General features: G+C 45.2%; 1 protein-coding gene across 1 annotated transcript in view; it reads right to left on the bottom strand.

Moving 5' to 3' along the window:
- The window catches only part of dlgap2a (discs, large (Drosophila) homolog-associated protein 2a), a 130,921-nt gene that overhangs the window by 43,087 nt on the left and 74,300 nt on the right, over nucleotides 1-13,534 (bottom strand). Inside the window, exon 2 of the mRNA XM_068579952.1 lies at nucleotides 1,262-2,433. Within this exon, the coding sequence (XP_068436053.1) occupies nucleotides 1,262-2,365 (1,104 nt within the window). The 5' untranslated portion in view covers nucleotides 2,366-2,433. The remainder of the gene's footprint in view (nucleotides 1-1,261; nucleotides 2,434-13,534) is intronic.

Below are 13,534 nucleotides of genomic sequence, written 5' to 3'. Positions count from 1 at the left end.
ACTCTACCTCAGCTGAATGACCCAATGGAAGTAAGCAAGCAGCTGGGGGAGGGCAGTAAACACACCCAACTCTCTCATTGAGAGATTACTGCACTTAGCGGGATTGTAAAAATTTGAGTGGATGAGTGCACTGCCTGTCCAGTTCAAAATGATCATCAGTTATGTTTAAAAATACGCTCGTCGAAATTAGTCCTCTAAAACATTTTCTGTTGACGTAAGCTCAGATCGAGTAGTTTCCTTGGCTCCATTGACTGATTTGAGTAATGTATTAGCTTTCCATTTACAACAGTCTCTAATCCATACAACACACTCCTGCTTAGAGCTCTAAGTCTCTTCCTCGTCTCTCACAATGTGCTGAAGTGCTCACTTTATTTTGGCTGGAGGCGGTACTTACATGATGCTATCAGACATCACGTCGTTGTATATTGAGCAGCATTGTTACGGAATCTATTTCTCTCAACTTTCGCAGTTTGGGTTTCATAAAAACGCTTTCTTTTATTTTCCCCTTTCCCCTACCCCCCAGCATGCGTATAAAACCTGTGAGACTCTTTGGTGTAAAGTGCTGAGTCGCTCTGAATTGATCCCCGCGGTGCTATGGGTCTCCCGTAGAGCCTATCAAGGGCTCAATGCTAACGCCTTTCTCAGGGCTGAAACCTATGCAAAATCGAAGCATCGAAGTTCTCTGGTCTTTTATTCTCACATTGCTGGTTCTTCCCCTGCAGCGCAGATCATTTATGGAGTTAATTGATTCCTACTGCTGTGCTCGTTTCGTCGGCTGCCAGCCTCACGCTGAGCCTTAGGACAGGTTCACGTTGCAATATCCAGGCCACGAACAAAACACCGTCTTTTTGATCAATTGGAAATCCAGCGAGGATGAGCAACTTTTCTACCTTGTCTACTCGCCGCCGATGCCTGTAGTATAAGATTGCTTTGTGTTGTACGACACAGGCTTAAGTTTTGGGATTGATGTTTTTTTCTGTGCTGCAGCGCCTTAGGTTCTTATGAATTTTACATTATGGTGAACGAAGGCTCAATCACTGTAGTGGCTGAGAGATGAAATGGATGTTTTTTTTATCATCTCTTCAATTGCTTGTCACTATCAAATCACCATCTGCTCCTTTCACCAAAACCCTCCGAGTACCCATCATCGAGCCACACACAGATCCTTGCATTTCTATACACCAACTATCAGAATTAAAATTTCTCCGAAATCATGAAGTAATGTGCACAACTGTCACAAGGCAAAGTAAGCCAAACTCACCTGGAGATAGTGGCAGGGCCTGAGGTCGGGCCTGAGGTCGGACCTGAGGTTGGGCCTGAGGTCGGTGGGTGTCATGGGTTTCTCCAGGTTGAGGGAGGACTTCCTGTAGGCCTCCTTGGCTTGGCTGACCGTTAGCGTTGACCAGGAGCTCCTCTTCATGAACTTTCCCTCCGGTGCCATGCTTATGCTCTCGCAGGCGGAGCACTTGACGTCGTTGTTACTCTTGGAGGTCTTTAGCGACAGGTCTCCAGCCAGGTGGCCGTGCATGGCGTCGGAGTAGCAGTGGCTGATGTGGTCCACAGGATGCCGGGACATGACGCTGGGCGTTCTGTATGTGCTGTCACTGTCCAGGTTGTCGTCCGAACTCCACCAACCTCCCGAGCGTTGCTTGCCGCTTCCGTCAGACTTACGTTCTTTGCTCTTGCTGCGTTTGCTGTGTTTGTGGTGGCCTTGGTGGTGGTGATGGTGGTGGTGTGAGTTGTCCCGTTGCGAGTCGCCTTTGGTACCGTTCATTTTGGAGGAACCTTCTAGAGAGTGCGACTTTGTGAAGAGCTTCTGTACCGAGTGGACTAAGTGGCGTATTCGCCCGGGGCTTTCGTTGCGCTGCTCTGTAGTCGTGGTCGTGGTGGAGGTGCGTTGGTATTGCAGCGTGTGGAAGCCATCCCGGTGCAGGGGCATCTGCTTCTCAAATTGGTCCAGGAGGTTCGCTGGGATTCGGTTCATTTTGCCGCTTCCGCCGTGCGAGGAGGAGCCACCGTCGTCTCGGGAGTCCCTGCCGCCAGAAGTGTTGCCGCCGCTTTCCCGCGAAGCGCTGCCGTAGTGCATGCGGGGGAAAGTGCTACTGGACATGGAGTGGTCGGTGGCCGACATGGACACCGGTATCACCATGCACTCGGAGTGGATGGAGCTCCGCGGGGAGCAGCGGTGGTGACTCTCGAGGGGGCAGCTCTCTGTGGGGCTGAGGAGGTAGGAGGGGGGCCGTGAGTTGCCATGGTGGAGGTGATGGTCCAGGGAATGGTCGCATTCGACCAGGCCGCAGGTGTGGGCGGAGTTGGGTGAGGTGAGGTGGAGCTGGGCAGGGCGGCCGCCAGAGAGACCCTTCATGTTCCTGGGTGGAGGGGAGTAGCTGTCCTCATCGAAGTACTGCGAGGGCGACCATGAATACTGCTGGTCTGGAAGAGAGACAGAGGATATTAGATCACACCCAAAGAAATAAAAGCATTTTTCCCGAAACATAAATGCATGTAAAACAAGTACCAAGTCAGGTATCAAATGACTAGACCTCGGCCAGGTTGGTCATTATCCCCATACGCTCTCTCTCCTCATCAACCTCAACTACAAAGGGCATCAAAAACTCAAAAAGTAGCACTTCTGAAATGTGAAAGTGAAATCAACAGATTGCTCTGACAAAATCCATCCTATTTCATCTCTGCTATGGGGCTCTGTGATGGCATACTGCGAGAGAGACAAGGAAAAAAGAGAGAACGGAAGAAAGAGAAAGTCAGGCGACAGGTAGGAGCCGGCGCTGCCATTTATCCAATGCAAAGTGAAATAATAGCCTATCACTCCGTGGTGCTGGTGCCATCCGTCAAAGCCCTGAGGAGAGCGCCGTGAGGCATACGGCCAGAGAGGCGTCCTTGGGAGACTTGATCACCAAATGCGCCCTCCCTGCTTTTAGCTTCTGCAGGCCATTTCATCTTAGATACAAACCCAATTGTGTATGCAGACATCCCAGTACTATAGCCCATTGTATTGAACTTAATCAGAGGATGGGTTTACTTTATCTTGATGCCTCATCCCTGCATGTTATTACAACATCCGTCCTTTTTAATCGTGTCTGAACAACAGGCGTTAAAATTCCACGTGGAACAATGAACCCCCTAAATTATATTTTTGATTATCTGCAACAAAAAGATGAAACAAAAACATTCAAAACCAATCTGAAAGCCTTCATATGAATCCTTTTCCACTTCATGAGGTTTACATTAGTGACATATTAATAACAAGCATTTCTAGTTATCTGCTGTCTGGTTTTGTCTTTCCTAATTACTAGTTTAACCATGAAAAACTGAATATTGTCACCTAGGTCATATTTCAAACGTATCTGCATCCTGTCTTGTGAAATAGCAAATGAAAAAATAAAAAGAATAGCCGTATCTGAGCTTCCTTGCCTGCCAATGTTTCGCCTCATAAACCCGTGCACTTTCACTCTCTGTAACCCCATAAAATGAAGGAGAGTTTTTATGAGCTACGGCAGTGAGAGGGAGAGGAGTACTGGAGTTTTAGGCGACATTGTGGACCTTTTAAACAATATTAATATACTGACAAATCAATACATTCTTAAAATATTATAATAAACTTAATGATTAAAGATAATTATTTTATTTACTGCCAGGTAAAATGTTTATTCTGGTGTATTCTCATTGCTGTTATTCCTCAAAATTAAGGCCACACCCTTAATCAAAGTGTCTATATTGTTCTTGTCTCAAAACCTATAAGGAAAAACTTTTGTCTTTAGCTCTACAAATGAGGACAACAAATCTGTCTTTCCCAGACATCATTTGCATTGAACAGCTTCCTCTTTCTATTCAAAGAGTTTTCTATCATTATCGGCACACTGGATACGAAAAGCATGTCCTTTTCTTTTTTGTCAAAACCTGGCGTCCGCATTATATCCACAATGCAACTCGACTGCCAACCAGAGATTTGGGCTTCTTCTGCTACTGGCTAACATTGCCTTGAGCCGTTAGCCTGAAGCAGAGACGAAGAGCGGGCTGCAGAGGTCTGGGAAGCACACTTCTTTCTAACTCCACACCTTCACATAAAATCCATTTTCAAAACCTGCAGTCTTCAGCTCCAACTAACGCTGACTCAGGTGACATCACGAGAGCAAAGTTATTAGACCTCATGCTCCTCCTTATGGAGCCACAAAAGCCTCCAGAAGCAGTTCCCCTTTTAACATTGTGCCATGAAAATTGAAAAAGAGAAATGAAATGAGGAAAATAAAGTGAGTCATTGTAATTAACCTGAGCAGAAAGGACCAGTCAGTCTTAATTTGAATTTCATTTTGCTGATGGACAATGTGTGGAAGGTTTAAGGCTTTGATAAAGTTAAATGAAGGAAAAATGCTTTATTAAGGTCCTAAAGAGACCAACCTGCAATAAGGGGTTGGAGATATGGATACAATCCTTCACACCATTGATCTATGTTGATAGTTAGTTTATCCACCCCATACAACCATAGAACGGCACACTGCACATTTGTCTTAATAAAGCAATATTACACAAACTGCCTCATTATCTATCTTCACTACTGATTCAAAGTCAACCTTCGGTCATGCGGACAAATTCATTTTCTTCATCCAGAGAACCCGTACTACTCTCTTTGGTGAAAGGGCCCTCTGAACATTTAAAAAAAAAAAATCTCATTGAGACTATAGTGGAAAAATAACGGTTTGATAAATAATTCTTACAAATTAAATACCCGACAAATCACGTTACTTATATTACTCAAAAAGAGCCAAATTTGCATCTACGAATCGTTCCTGCAACCGCTTACATTTAAACTACATATATATAGACTTACATAAGCTTATATATGAACTAATTATATTCACTGGAGGTTCTACATTCAAATGCAGCTGTGTAAGCTTCACACGGGTTACAAACCTGTGACGGCATCCTCGTATGTTCGTCACTGGTATAGTGAGGATTTTCCTCTTCATTATTTTGCCAATAGCTCGAAGAAAGTCTCATATTCGCAAATCCAGATCACTGCAACGACTTCTGTGCCGTTAGTGAATTGTGACTAAGGGTGGATGATTCTTTTCATCTTTCAAATTGGATAAAATGTATTCCATTCAAACCTATTTTTAATGAGGTCTAAGATCTCAACCCCCGAGGTGCAGACTGGCTCTTCTTTTGCTGTCGTCTTCCATCTGTCGAGATGAAAACAAATTCTCGTTGTTTACCAGTCTTACATGAGGATGTCTCACTCGGCAGGCTGATGTAAAATTTATCCAGGCTACTCTAAGTATGCATGAGGATATTTTTCCTCAGGAGGCACTGCTTTTGTAAGGCTGCACATCACAGAGCTGAGCATGCATCACATGCAAAAACATCACTGCGGAGTACAGCTCTACAGACTAAATCAGGTGAACTTCCTGGTAGTCCAGTTAACTGCGAGCCAGTAATTGCAGCAGAAGGATGATGGTGAATGATTGATTGATTTGATGCTACATTTCTGTCTGAAGTTATGTCACTGTCTTTCTCCAAGGCCTTTCTCTAATGGCTGACTTCTCCTTGAGGTATCTCAGGGAGCTGCGCAGAATAAATTATCTACAGACGGAGTTATGGCATTTCCTGGGATTATACGACAGATGACAGACTCGTCCGCCCTCCATATCTCTTTCCACCTCTTCCTCGGCTGATACAAAATTTAAGTTTTGCTCAAGGAAAGAAAAAAGTATACGCGCACGATTCAAGGAGTGAGTCCTCCAGAAGGTTGTTTAATATTTTACACGAGGCGGCTGGTGGGAAAGCAGCTCTCTCAGCGAGTGCGCATACTTCTGGCAAGCGCTCTGCAAACGTGGAGACAAGTATCTGTGACATCTGTGGACAGAGCGAGGGCTTGTTGTTTTTACACCGATATCAGCACCTGCCATCACATTATCGGCTTCCTGGCAAGGGTGCCAACTGCTGAGATGGACTACGGGGACGGAGGGTGAACTTGGAAACTGGATGGCAAATTAAATTTCAGCACAATGTACGGTGGCAAGACAACATTACCTTTGAGTGCTGGGCCATCACACTTTTTAAATGTTGATGGGGCAATGACAATGATCATGCAGATGAAGACGAAGAAGATTATCGGATATTTTTAAGAAAGGAAAAGGGAGGGATCCTTAATGTTGTCAACGTTACACTGAAGGCTAAAACCATTCACTTGACACACTTTAGGGGTTTTCACTGCAGACCCATTCAGCTTTGCAATTGGCAACAATTGGCACATTGTGCAATCTTCCTATCATGGCTGACCTAACACCTGAACCAACATCCAGCTCTATAATGTTGTCAAAGCCCTCTGAGCTCGACGGAGATAAAAACACCTCATATAGGAGACGAGCGTTGGCGAGTCAGAGGAAGCGGCTCATTTATTAAGAGCTTTTGTTTTGTGCTGCTGCTCCGCCCGAGTGCAGAGTGTGAGTAAAGGTCGTTTTGCTCCTCTTAACACATTAGCATTTAAATAGCATTATATCTGCACAGAGTATCACTGACAGCCCCCACTCATCCACTGGCCCAGACCTTAACTGGAGTTGAAAACAAAGTTAAAAGATAATAAAGCGCTGGACTAGACTGAGAGATCAAAGGCGTGTGACCTTCAGACTTAGCAGTGGTGAGCACGGTGCACCACTAAGTGACAGGAGAAGAAGAGTCCCTATGATGTTGAGGCAACACATGAGAGACTTATGATGGCTGTCTTTAATGTTTTGCATCAGCGATAAGATCTGTCATTTCTGAGCTTACTAGCATCAAACACAGCCAACTGCTTCAGTACTTTAATTTGCTTGTGTTTCTGCCCCCTGTGGAGAATCTGCACACTTGAAAACATCTGTCGTGTTCATTTGAATCCTACATGCTTTTTAGATTGGCTTAAAATGTCTCCATTGTGAAACAAATGTTTGGAGCGGTAACCAGAATGGTTCAGAACAGATTCCCAAAAAGCTGCCTTTTCGAGTTATTCCAGCAGCATCCCGTCCAACTGGCCAGAGGGAAGGCACACCCCTGATTCTCTGAGCAAAACAAATCGATAGAGCAGCTCTCTTATCCGTCTCCCAAAGGTTAAATGCAGTCTCCCCAGATTTCTGGCCTTTCTTTAGAAAATCCAAGGAAGGGAAATTGTGTCCTCCACCCCTTGGGGCAAATCAGCAATGCTCTGAGCTATTAGATCAGGGAAGGGGGCAACGGACAAAGAGGCAAAGGAGCAAATCTGTCAGCTTTGCAAGAAACACGATATCCACCATAGCAGCTCTGATCAAAATAAGGCCCCAGCTTATGGCTCTGGCGGATATCCCGCTCACTTGTCCATCCAAGTGACAGCACAGCACGGTTCATGCACACACTTCTAGTGTGGATTCTGACGCTGAACCCACAGCATTTTAATTGCGAATGCAATACTCAACAAACTGAACCGTTTCAAACTGCCACCGCAATTTGGAGCCAATCACTTGTCACTGATATTTTTTCTCACGGACCATCTGTCTCTGGCCGAGCGTGACACCTAAAATGGCAGAAAAAAACTCTCTGTTCCTTTCGTGTTTGCTGCTATGACGGAGCCCTGATGCTGAGACATGAGGTGGAAAACAAAGAGTCTTACTTTGTGCTGAGTCAGCACTGCGTGTGTCGCACGAGGACATGCATGTTCGCACGGCTGCTCATGCAGTTACACGACGGGGGAGGACCTGCTCTTACAACTGGCCTTAAATCAAACTGGATATGGTGGAGTGATTCAGAGCACAACCAGTGTGACTCAACCGGTACCACAAATATAATTCACACTGTCAAAAAGAAAAGACCAGCAGTACGCACACGCTGGTCTCTGAAAAGATCCCCTGTGTTAAAATCATGACATTTAACAGAATCTGCTAATCACAGTTGAAACTGGTCTCTCACAGTAGCTGTGCATCATGTTGCTGTTATTTTTAGAAACGTCTACTGTCCAGTTGCATAAATAGATCATCGTCAACTGTTGCATATCTAAGAATATGCACCATGGTTGCACGTGGGGAATTGGGACCCTTGCATTTACTACAACTATTTCCTCAAGAAAACAACTGCAGGAAACACAGATGTTTAGATAGTTTGTGCAAGAAGACGACCATGTCGTCTCAAACAACTTCGACACTGCAACCGTCACATTTTGATGTGAAAGAGAGCTCAGCTCCAAAAAACATTTTGTAACAAAAGTAATGGTAAAAACAGAATACAAGATAGCTCCGAAACTCCAAGTGCAGAGCCCCATTGAGCTCGAGAACAATGTTCCAACGCTTTACATCACGAGCACATCGGTGCACACAGGAGATTTACCTCCTCTGCGACTGCCTCATCAAGTGATATTGTCAGGGAAGTGGTCCCAGACAACCACTCTGACGTCTTAAAACTGGAAAGAAGATAACAATTCATTTTGTAACATTGACATTTTAGTTATTCACAGTTATGTGGTTGAAATTAAAGTGAAATAAGGATACACATACAAGGAATTTGACTTGCATTGCTCTCAATGTATATATATATATATATATATATATATATATATATATATATATATATATATATATATATATATATATATATATAATTCAAAGTGGCCAAAACCACAAACAACAACTCGTATTGTCATTTTTGTCTTCATATAGCGAAAGTAGGGCGTTGGTTAGCAGTTAGCTGTAGCAACTAGCGTCCAGCAGCCAGTGGGAACCCGAGGTCCGATTCCAGAGGTCTAGATTATCTGAAGAACAACACAACACATCCACGTCTTTGACATGTCGATGATGTCAGTGGATTTTTGGACTGCTTTCAACTAAAAATCTGACCAGATCATGTACGGCTCGTTGCTCTGTCACCTCTAGTGGCTCCTGTTGCACCGAGCTGCATGTGGCTATTCTTACACACACCTGAGAGTGCTGTCTGGATGTGACAGATGTCAGAAAGTGAGACCCTCGCCAACAACGGCCCCCCCTCACCCCCCCCCCCCCAGCAGTCAAAGCCTAGATCCCACTATCTTTCTCCCAGCAGGGGAGGTTTGCCTGCATGCACAGAGGGAAGGATTAGAGGAGGAGAACGAGCAGAGCTACCGAGCTTCTGCAAAGAACAACAATGATTAAGCGGGGACAATTTGTGTGTGGCCGTAATGTTTTGGACTCTGCAGAGATGGCAGGTGATACAGGTTGATACTGATGTGAACAGGACTATAGCCGCAGATATGCATATTCCTGTAAACCCCTCCAAAGAGCTCCTCACACAAGTCTATCAGCCGTTGCCACTAATCTCTTCAAAAATGATTAGGCTATTGGCACGCTGTCCCAACAAACGTAAAATGGCAATTTCTCTTCTCTAACACCCAATTTCACCTACAGAGTGGCGAGCTGAAGGCCGCCATAGTATTTAGCTGCAGAGAGATTACGGCGGCCAGATAAGGAGAAGCCGCTGAATGGCTGAATACTTATCGTGAGTTCGCTAATGATGAAGTGTGTTATCAGTGCTGCGCTCAGCGCTCCTCCTCAGCACACCCCCCCCCCCCTCTCTCTCTCTCTCTCTCTCTCTCTCTCTCTCTCTCTCTGCCAGTCAAAGTGGGGACGGGGCGATAGGTGGTAGAAGGAAATTTAATACAGTGTCAGGATCAGCGTTCCTTGTTTCTTCCCAGAATGACAATACTTGAGACTTTTGTGCTTCCCAAACTTTCTGGTTCCTCTTTTGTTCTTGTGAATTGAACACAAAAGGCTGCATTGGGTCACGCATACTGAATCTGTACGGCGCATCCCATATCCGACGTCACAACAACAGGAGCAACGCTGTCAAATTGTCTCACAATCTTTGAATCGTTTCACATTCAAGCAAGGATCCCCTCAATCTAAATCTTTTTCAAAGAGCCCATTTCATTTACAACCGGCACAGAAATTGACTTGGAGTCCAACAATGCCCGCGCGCAAACCCTTTGCTAAGGGTGGTAGATTGCAGGGGCTTGCATTTACATGGTAGAATCATAAATCCAACGCAGCCATCCAGCTATGAATAAATCATGCTGAACGTGAAATGCCACAGGAAAAGCCCTGTGAGTGTGTGTGTGTGTGTGTGAGTGTGTGTGTGTGTGTGAGAGAGAGTCACATCTCATGTAACGGCGAGGAGGCTTTCTCAGGAAACTTGTTAGAGGAAGCCTCAGAACTGTTCCTGGTTGCCGTAGCAACACGCTCTGACGTTCCCTCCGCAGCCACGGAGGAGTTCAGCACAAAATGAGAGATAATTCGATATTGTTAAATTTATTATTTGCGGGGCTGACGGAAAAAACAAACACACACAGGCCAAAGACGGCTTTTTTTTTTTTCTTCTTTTTTAAAAAAAAAAAAGAAAAAACCTGATGTTTTTCAAGCTGGAGCTTCGTCGCTGACGGCGTCCCGGCAGACAGCAGCCCTCCATCCCCAGAGACAACGCTATCACGGAACTGATTTTAAAAACACTACAGGTCCCTCGGGCCCCGCAGCTATCCACACTCCTCAGCCTGGAGAAGACAATTGAAAACCTTTCCCCTGTAATGTAATTTTCCTCTCTACAGACCGCAGCGGCCCAGAGAGCAGAGGGTGGGGGCCGGCCGAGAGGACTTTTGGGAGATAGAAATGATACCGACAGTCCACTCCAGATCCTTGTCTCTCATTCGCCTGTTCCTCCAAAGTCAGCCGGAACATTAGAGGCACAAAGTCAATCAGTGCATTAAATGAGATGCTCATCCGGACAAATTCTGATCAGAGATATGAAGCGAAGTGACATTATTTTTGAGTGGGAAACAATTAGTACTGATAGAGGGCTATGCAATCTCTTAAATGCCACAAGATGCACTGCGTGACCAGAAGGACTCAAATACTTGTAGGTTTAAATGCCACTCACGTTTGTGTGCACACAGACACCCGATTAACACCACGCGTTGATTTGGATGGAGGACGGTTGCGTGTCGGGGGATGAAGGTGAGCGTGGACATATCTGAGAGTAAAATGTAATTAGTATAAGTGCCTGTGCTGGTGTTTTAATGGCCTACTTCCACAGCGGTGAAATTAAAGAAGTGCTATTGACGGTGGCCTGGGTGCACCGAAATGCATCGTACAAAAAAGTTATTTAGCAGCTCAAAGCCGGAGCAGCCAAACAGCAGATAGAGCCGCTCCACGGAGTTGGCTGCAGAAAGCTGCCACTATTATGCGCTAAAAGAAATGGTTTCTCAAAGTGGAATCTGAGACCCCCCAGGGGTCCGTGGCACCTTGTCAGGGGGTCCACTAAATGATTTGCTATAAAATTACAATATTAAAAAGTGCATATTTACAGAAGGGAATTAGCTGTGCCAGTAAAACAAGCATATTGCGTCCTTTACTCCCACCCGTGTTAGCTTTGGGCCAATAGAAACTCTGATATGATTGTGAAACACAGCAATAAATGTATTAGTCTTAAATAGAAGCAATTAGTGAAAAGTTGCTTCAGATTATGCCAGCGGCTATGCCAGTCTTGTTACTGTTCCTCTTCTGAAAGTGTTTAAGATCAATTAGTTGAAATGTAGACAATACAATCTGTAAATTTAATCCCAAAAAAAATTACAAATTTGCCAACAAAGGATTATCTTGCTTTATTTTATCTTAACATATAAATTGATGCGTTTCTATTTGCCACCATGAAACATACCTGAAGTATTTTCTTTGAAAGGTTTTTGAACACAAATAGTTCCCCAGGCAGTCACTCAAACCACATCATTCTTGTAATAATTGAATGCAGTGAGAGGGCTGATTTAGTTTCCCTCCAGATCCAACACAAGAAGCAGTAATGGGACGAAAGGTGATGAGGAAAACCTGGATATCGGCTTTGAGGACAGCCAGACTGGATCGGAGTCACGGCAGCTGTCACCTGGTGTTTGAAGTGTGCCACAGAAACGACACACAACAGAAAGAAACACACACACACACGAAACCGAGAAAACACATTGACAGCAAGCGTTGGGATTGATTGCTGACAGCCCGAACATGTTTCCCGTTTTACGTTTACATCCCTACTCCGCAAACTTCTTCCTTCGTATTCCCGTGGGTCTGACTGCAGCCGCTTGGGTGAATCTCATCGACAAGCCATTTGTGAATCTCTGCGAGGCGAGCGGATGTAAATCAGAATGTCAGATATGCTTGTATTTGTGCGTGGGAATCTGTGTGCTGTCAGATCGAGTGTGTGTGTGTGTGTGAAGAAGAGTGGCAGGCATGGGGGACAAAGAGGGTGAAGGACAGGTCAGCATTCAGTTAGACCAGCGCTAAAGTGTTGTTAGGAGCACTCAACGACACGGCTGGGAAGCTCCACAGCCCGAGATGCAGCTGGAGTTCAACACCGCTCTCAAAGCCAGTCTCTGACATCATTATTTGTAAAGCGAGTGGAGCCACAACAGATGTCCGTCCCCTTCATCCACCCACCGCATCCAGACTCTCCTCGTACGGTCCCTCCCAGCGTTGAGCTGGGGGTCGCTTAGAAACAAATGCTCCAGCACATCACAGCCGTGGCCGGAGTGTTTGTCTTTGCCTGCGGCCACACACAGTGCATGGAGTGATGTGACAGTCGCACAGATCAGCGGCCACCAGCTGCGTCCTCATTCAGGGGCCTGATCCGAGGAGGTCCGGACTTCGAGACTCAGCACGTCGCAATTGGCCAACAATGCCCGTCTAATTTCAAGGGGCTCTTCCCAAAGGGGTTTATAAATACTGCCTTCCAGCACACATCATGTGTGCAAAAGCAATTAGCACAACACTATCAATTCATTGAGAACACAATCGCATGTATTGTCAATGCTTTAGATCAGCACTGCGTTGTAAAATGCCCTCGTCAACATGCACCGTTAAAATGTCTAATATAATATGGGCCTATAGTCTCCTCTCCAGAAGTTGCATCACTGTATTTTTGGACAGTTTTCCTTATTACCATAATTTATATGTTTTAATTATGCATGAACAAAATGTATTGTATATGGACGGAGGAAGTTGCGCAACATCTTGGTGTTCTGTTCCTCGATTGAAATCCAGTAAATGCTTGCGATATCCCTCCCACTCGCATCTCCATATCCAACAAGGCGAGCCCCGGAGGGTAGCCACTGCATCGTTGCATCACACTGCTTCCTGATTGGTCTCTAATGCTTGTCCTTGAGGCCTGGGCTTCGGAAACCTCCACCATGTGATGTGTACGCACGCTGCAAATGAATGAGCTCACAACAATTACTTCCCAGCGAGCTTTGAGGATCACGATCCATTGATGAGCGATTTGGATGACATAGCTCTTTGGCTCTTTTTTTTTTTTTTTTGTTGCCTCCTTGCTCCTCATCAGCGATACGACACGAGTCTGGGAAAACATGAATTACAAAGTGTTTAATATTTGCGGGGGTGATTCCAGATCAGCAAACTGTTGCATTCAGTGAAGTCTGTGTGAGAGTACGTGATCTAACTGCCAGTGAGCAAAAAGTGCTCTGAAGAGAGAGATCAAGAATCCTCAACAA

The sequence above is a fragment of the Clinocottus analis genome, unplaced genomic scaffold, assembly GCF_023055335.1.
Source record: "Clinocottus analis isolate CAN_PGR_092001 unplaced genomic scaffold, fCliAna1.0.p SCAF_17, whole genome shotgun sequence".
NCBI classification, from domain to species: domain Eukaryota; kingdom Metazoa; phylum Chordata; class Actinopteri; order Perciformes; family Cottidae; genus Clinocottus; species Clinocottus analis.
Note: the sequence above shows the minus strand (reverse complement) of the source record. Positions and strands in the feature narration are given on the sequence as shown.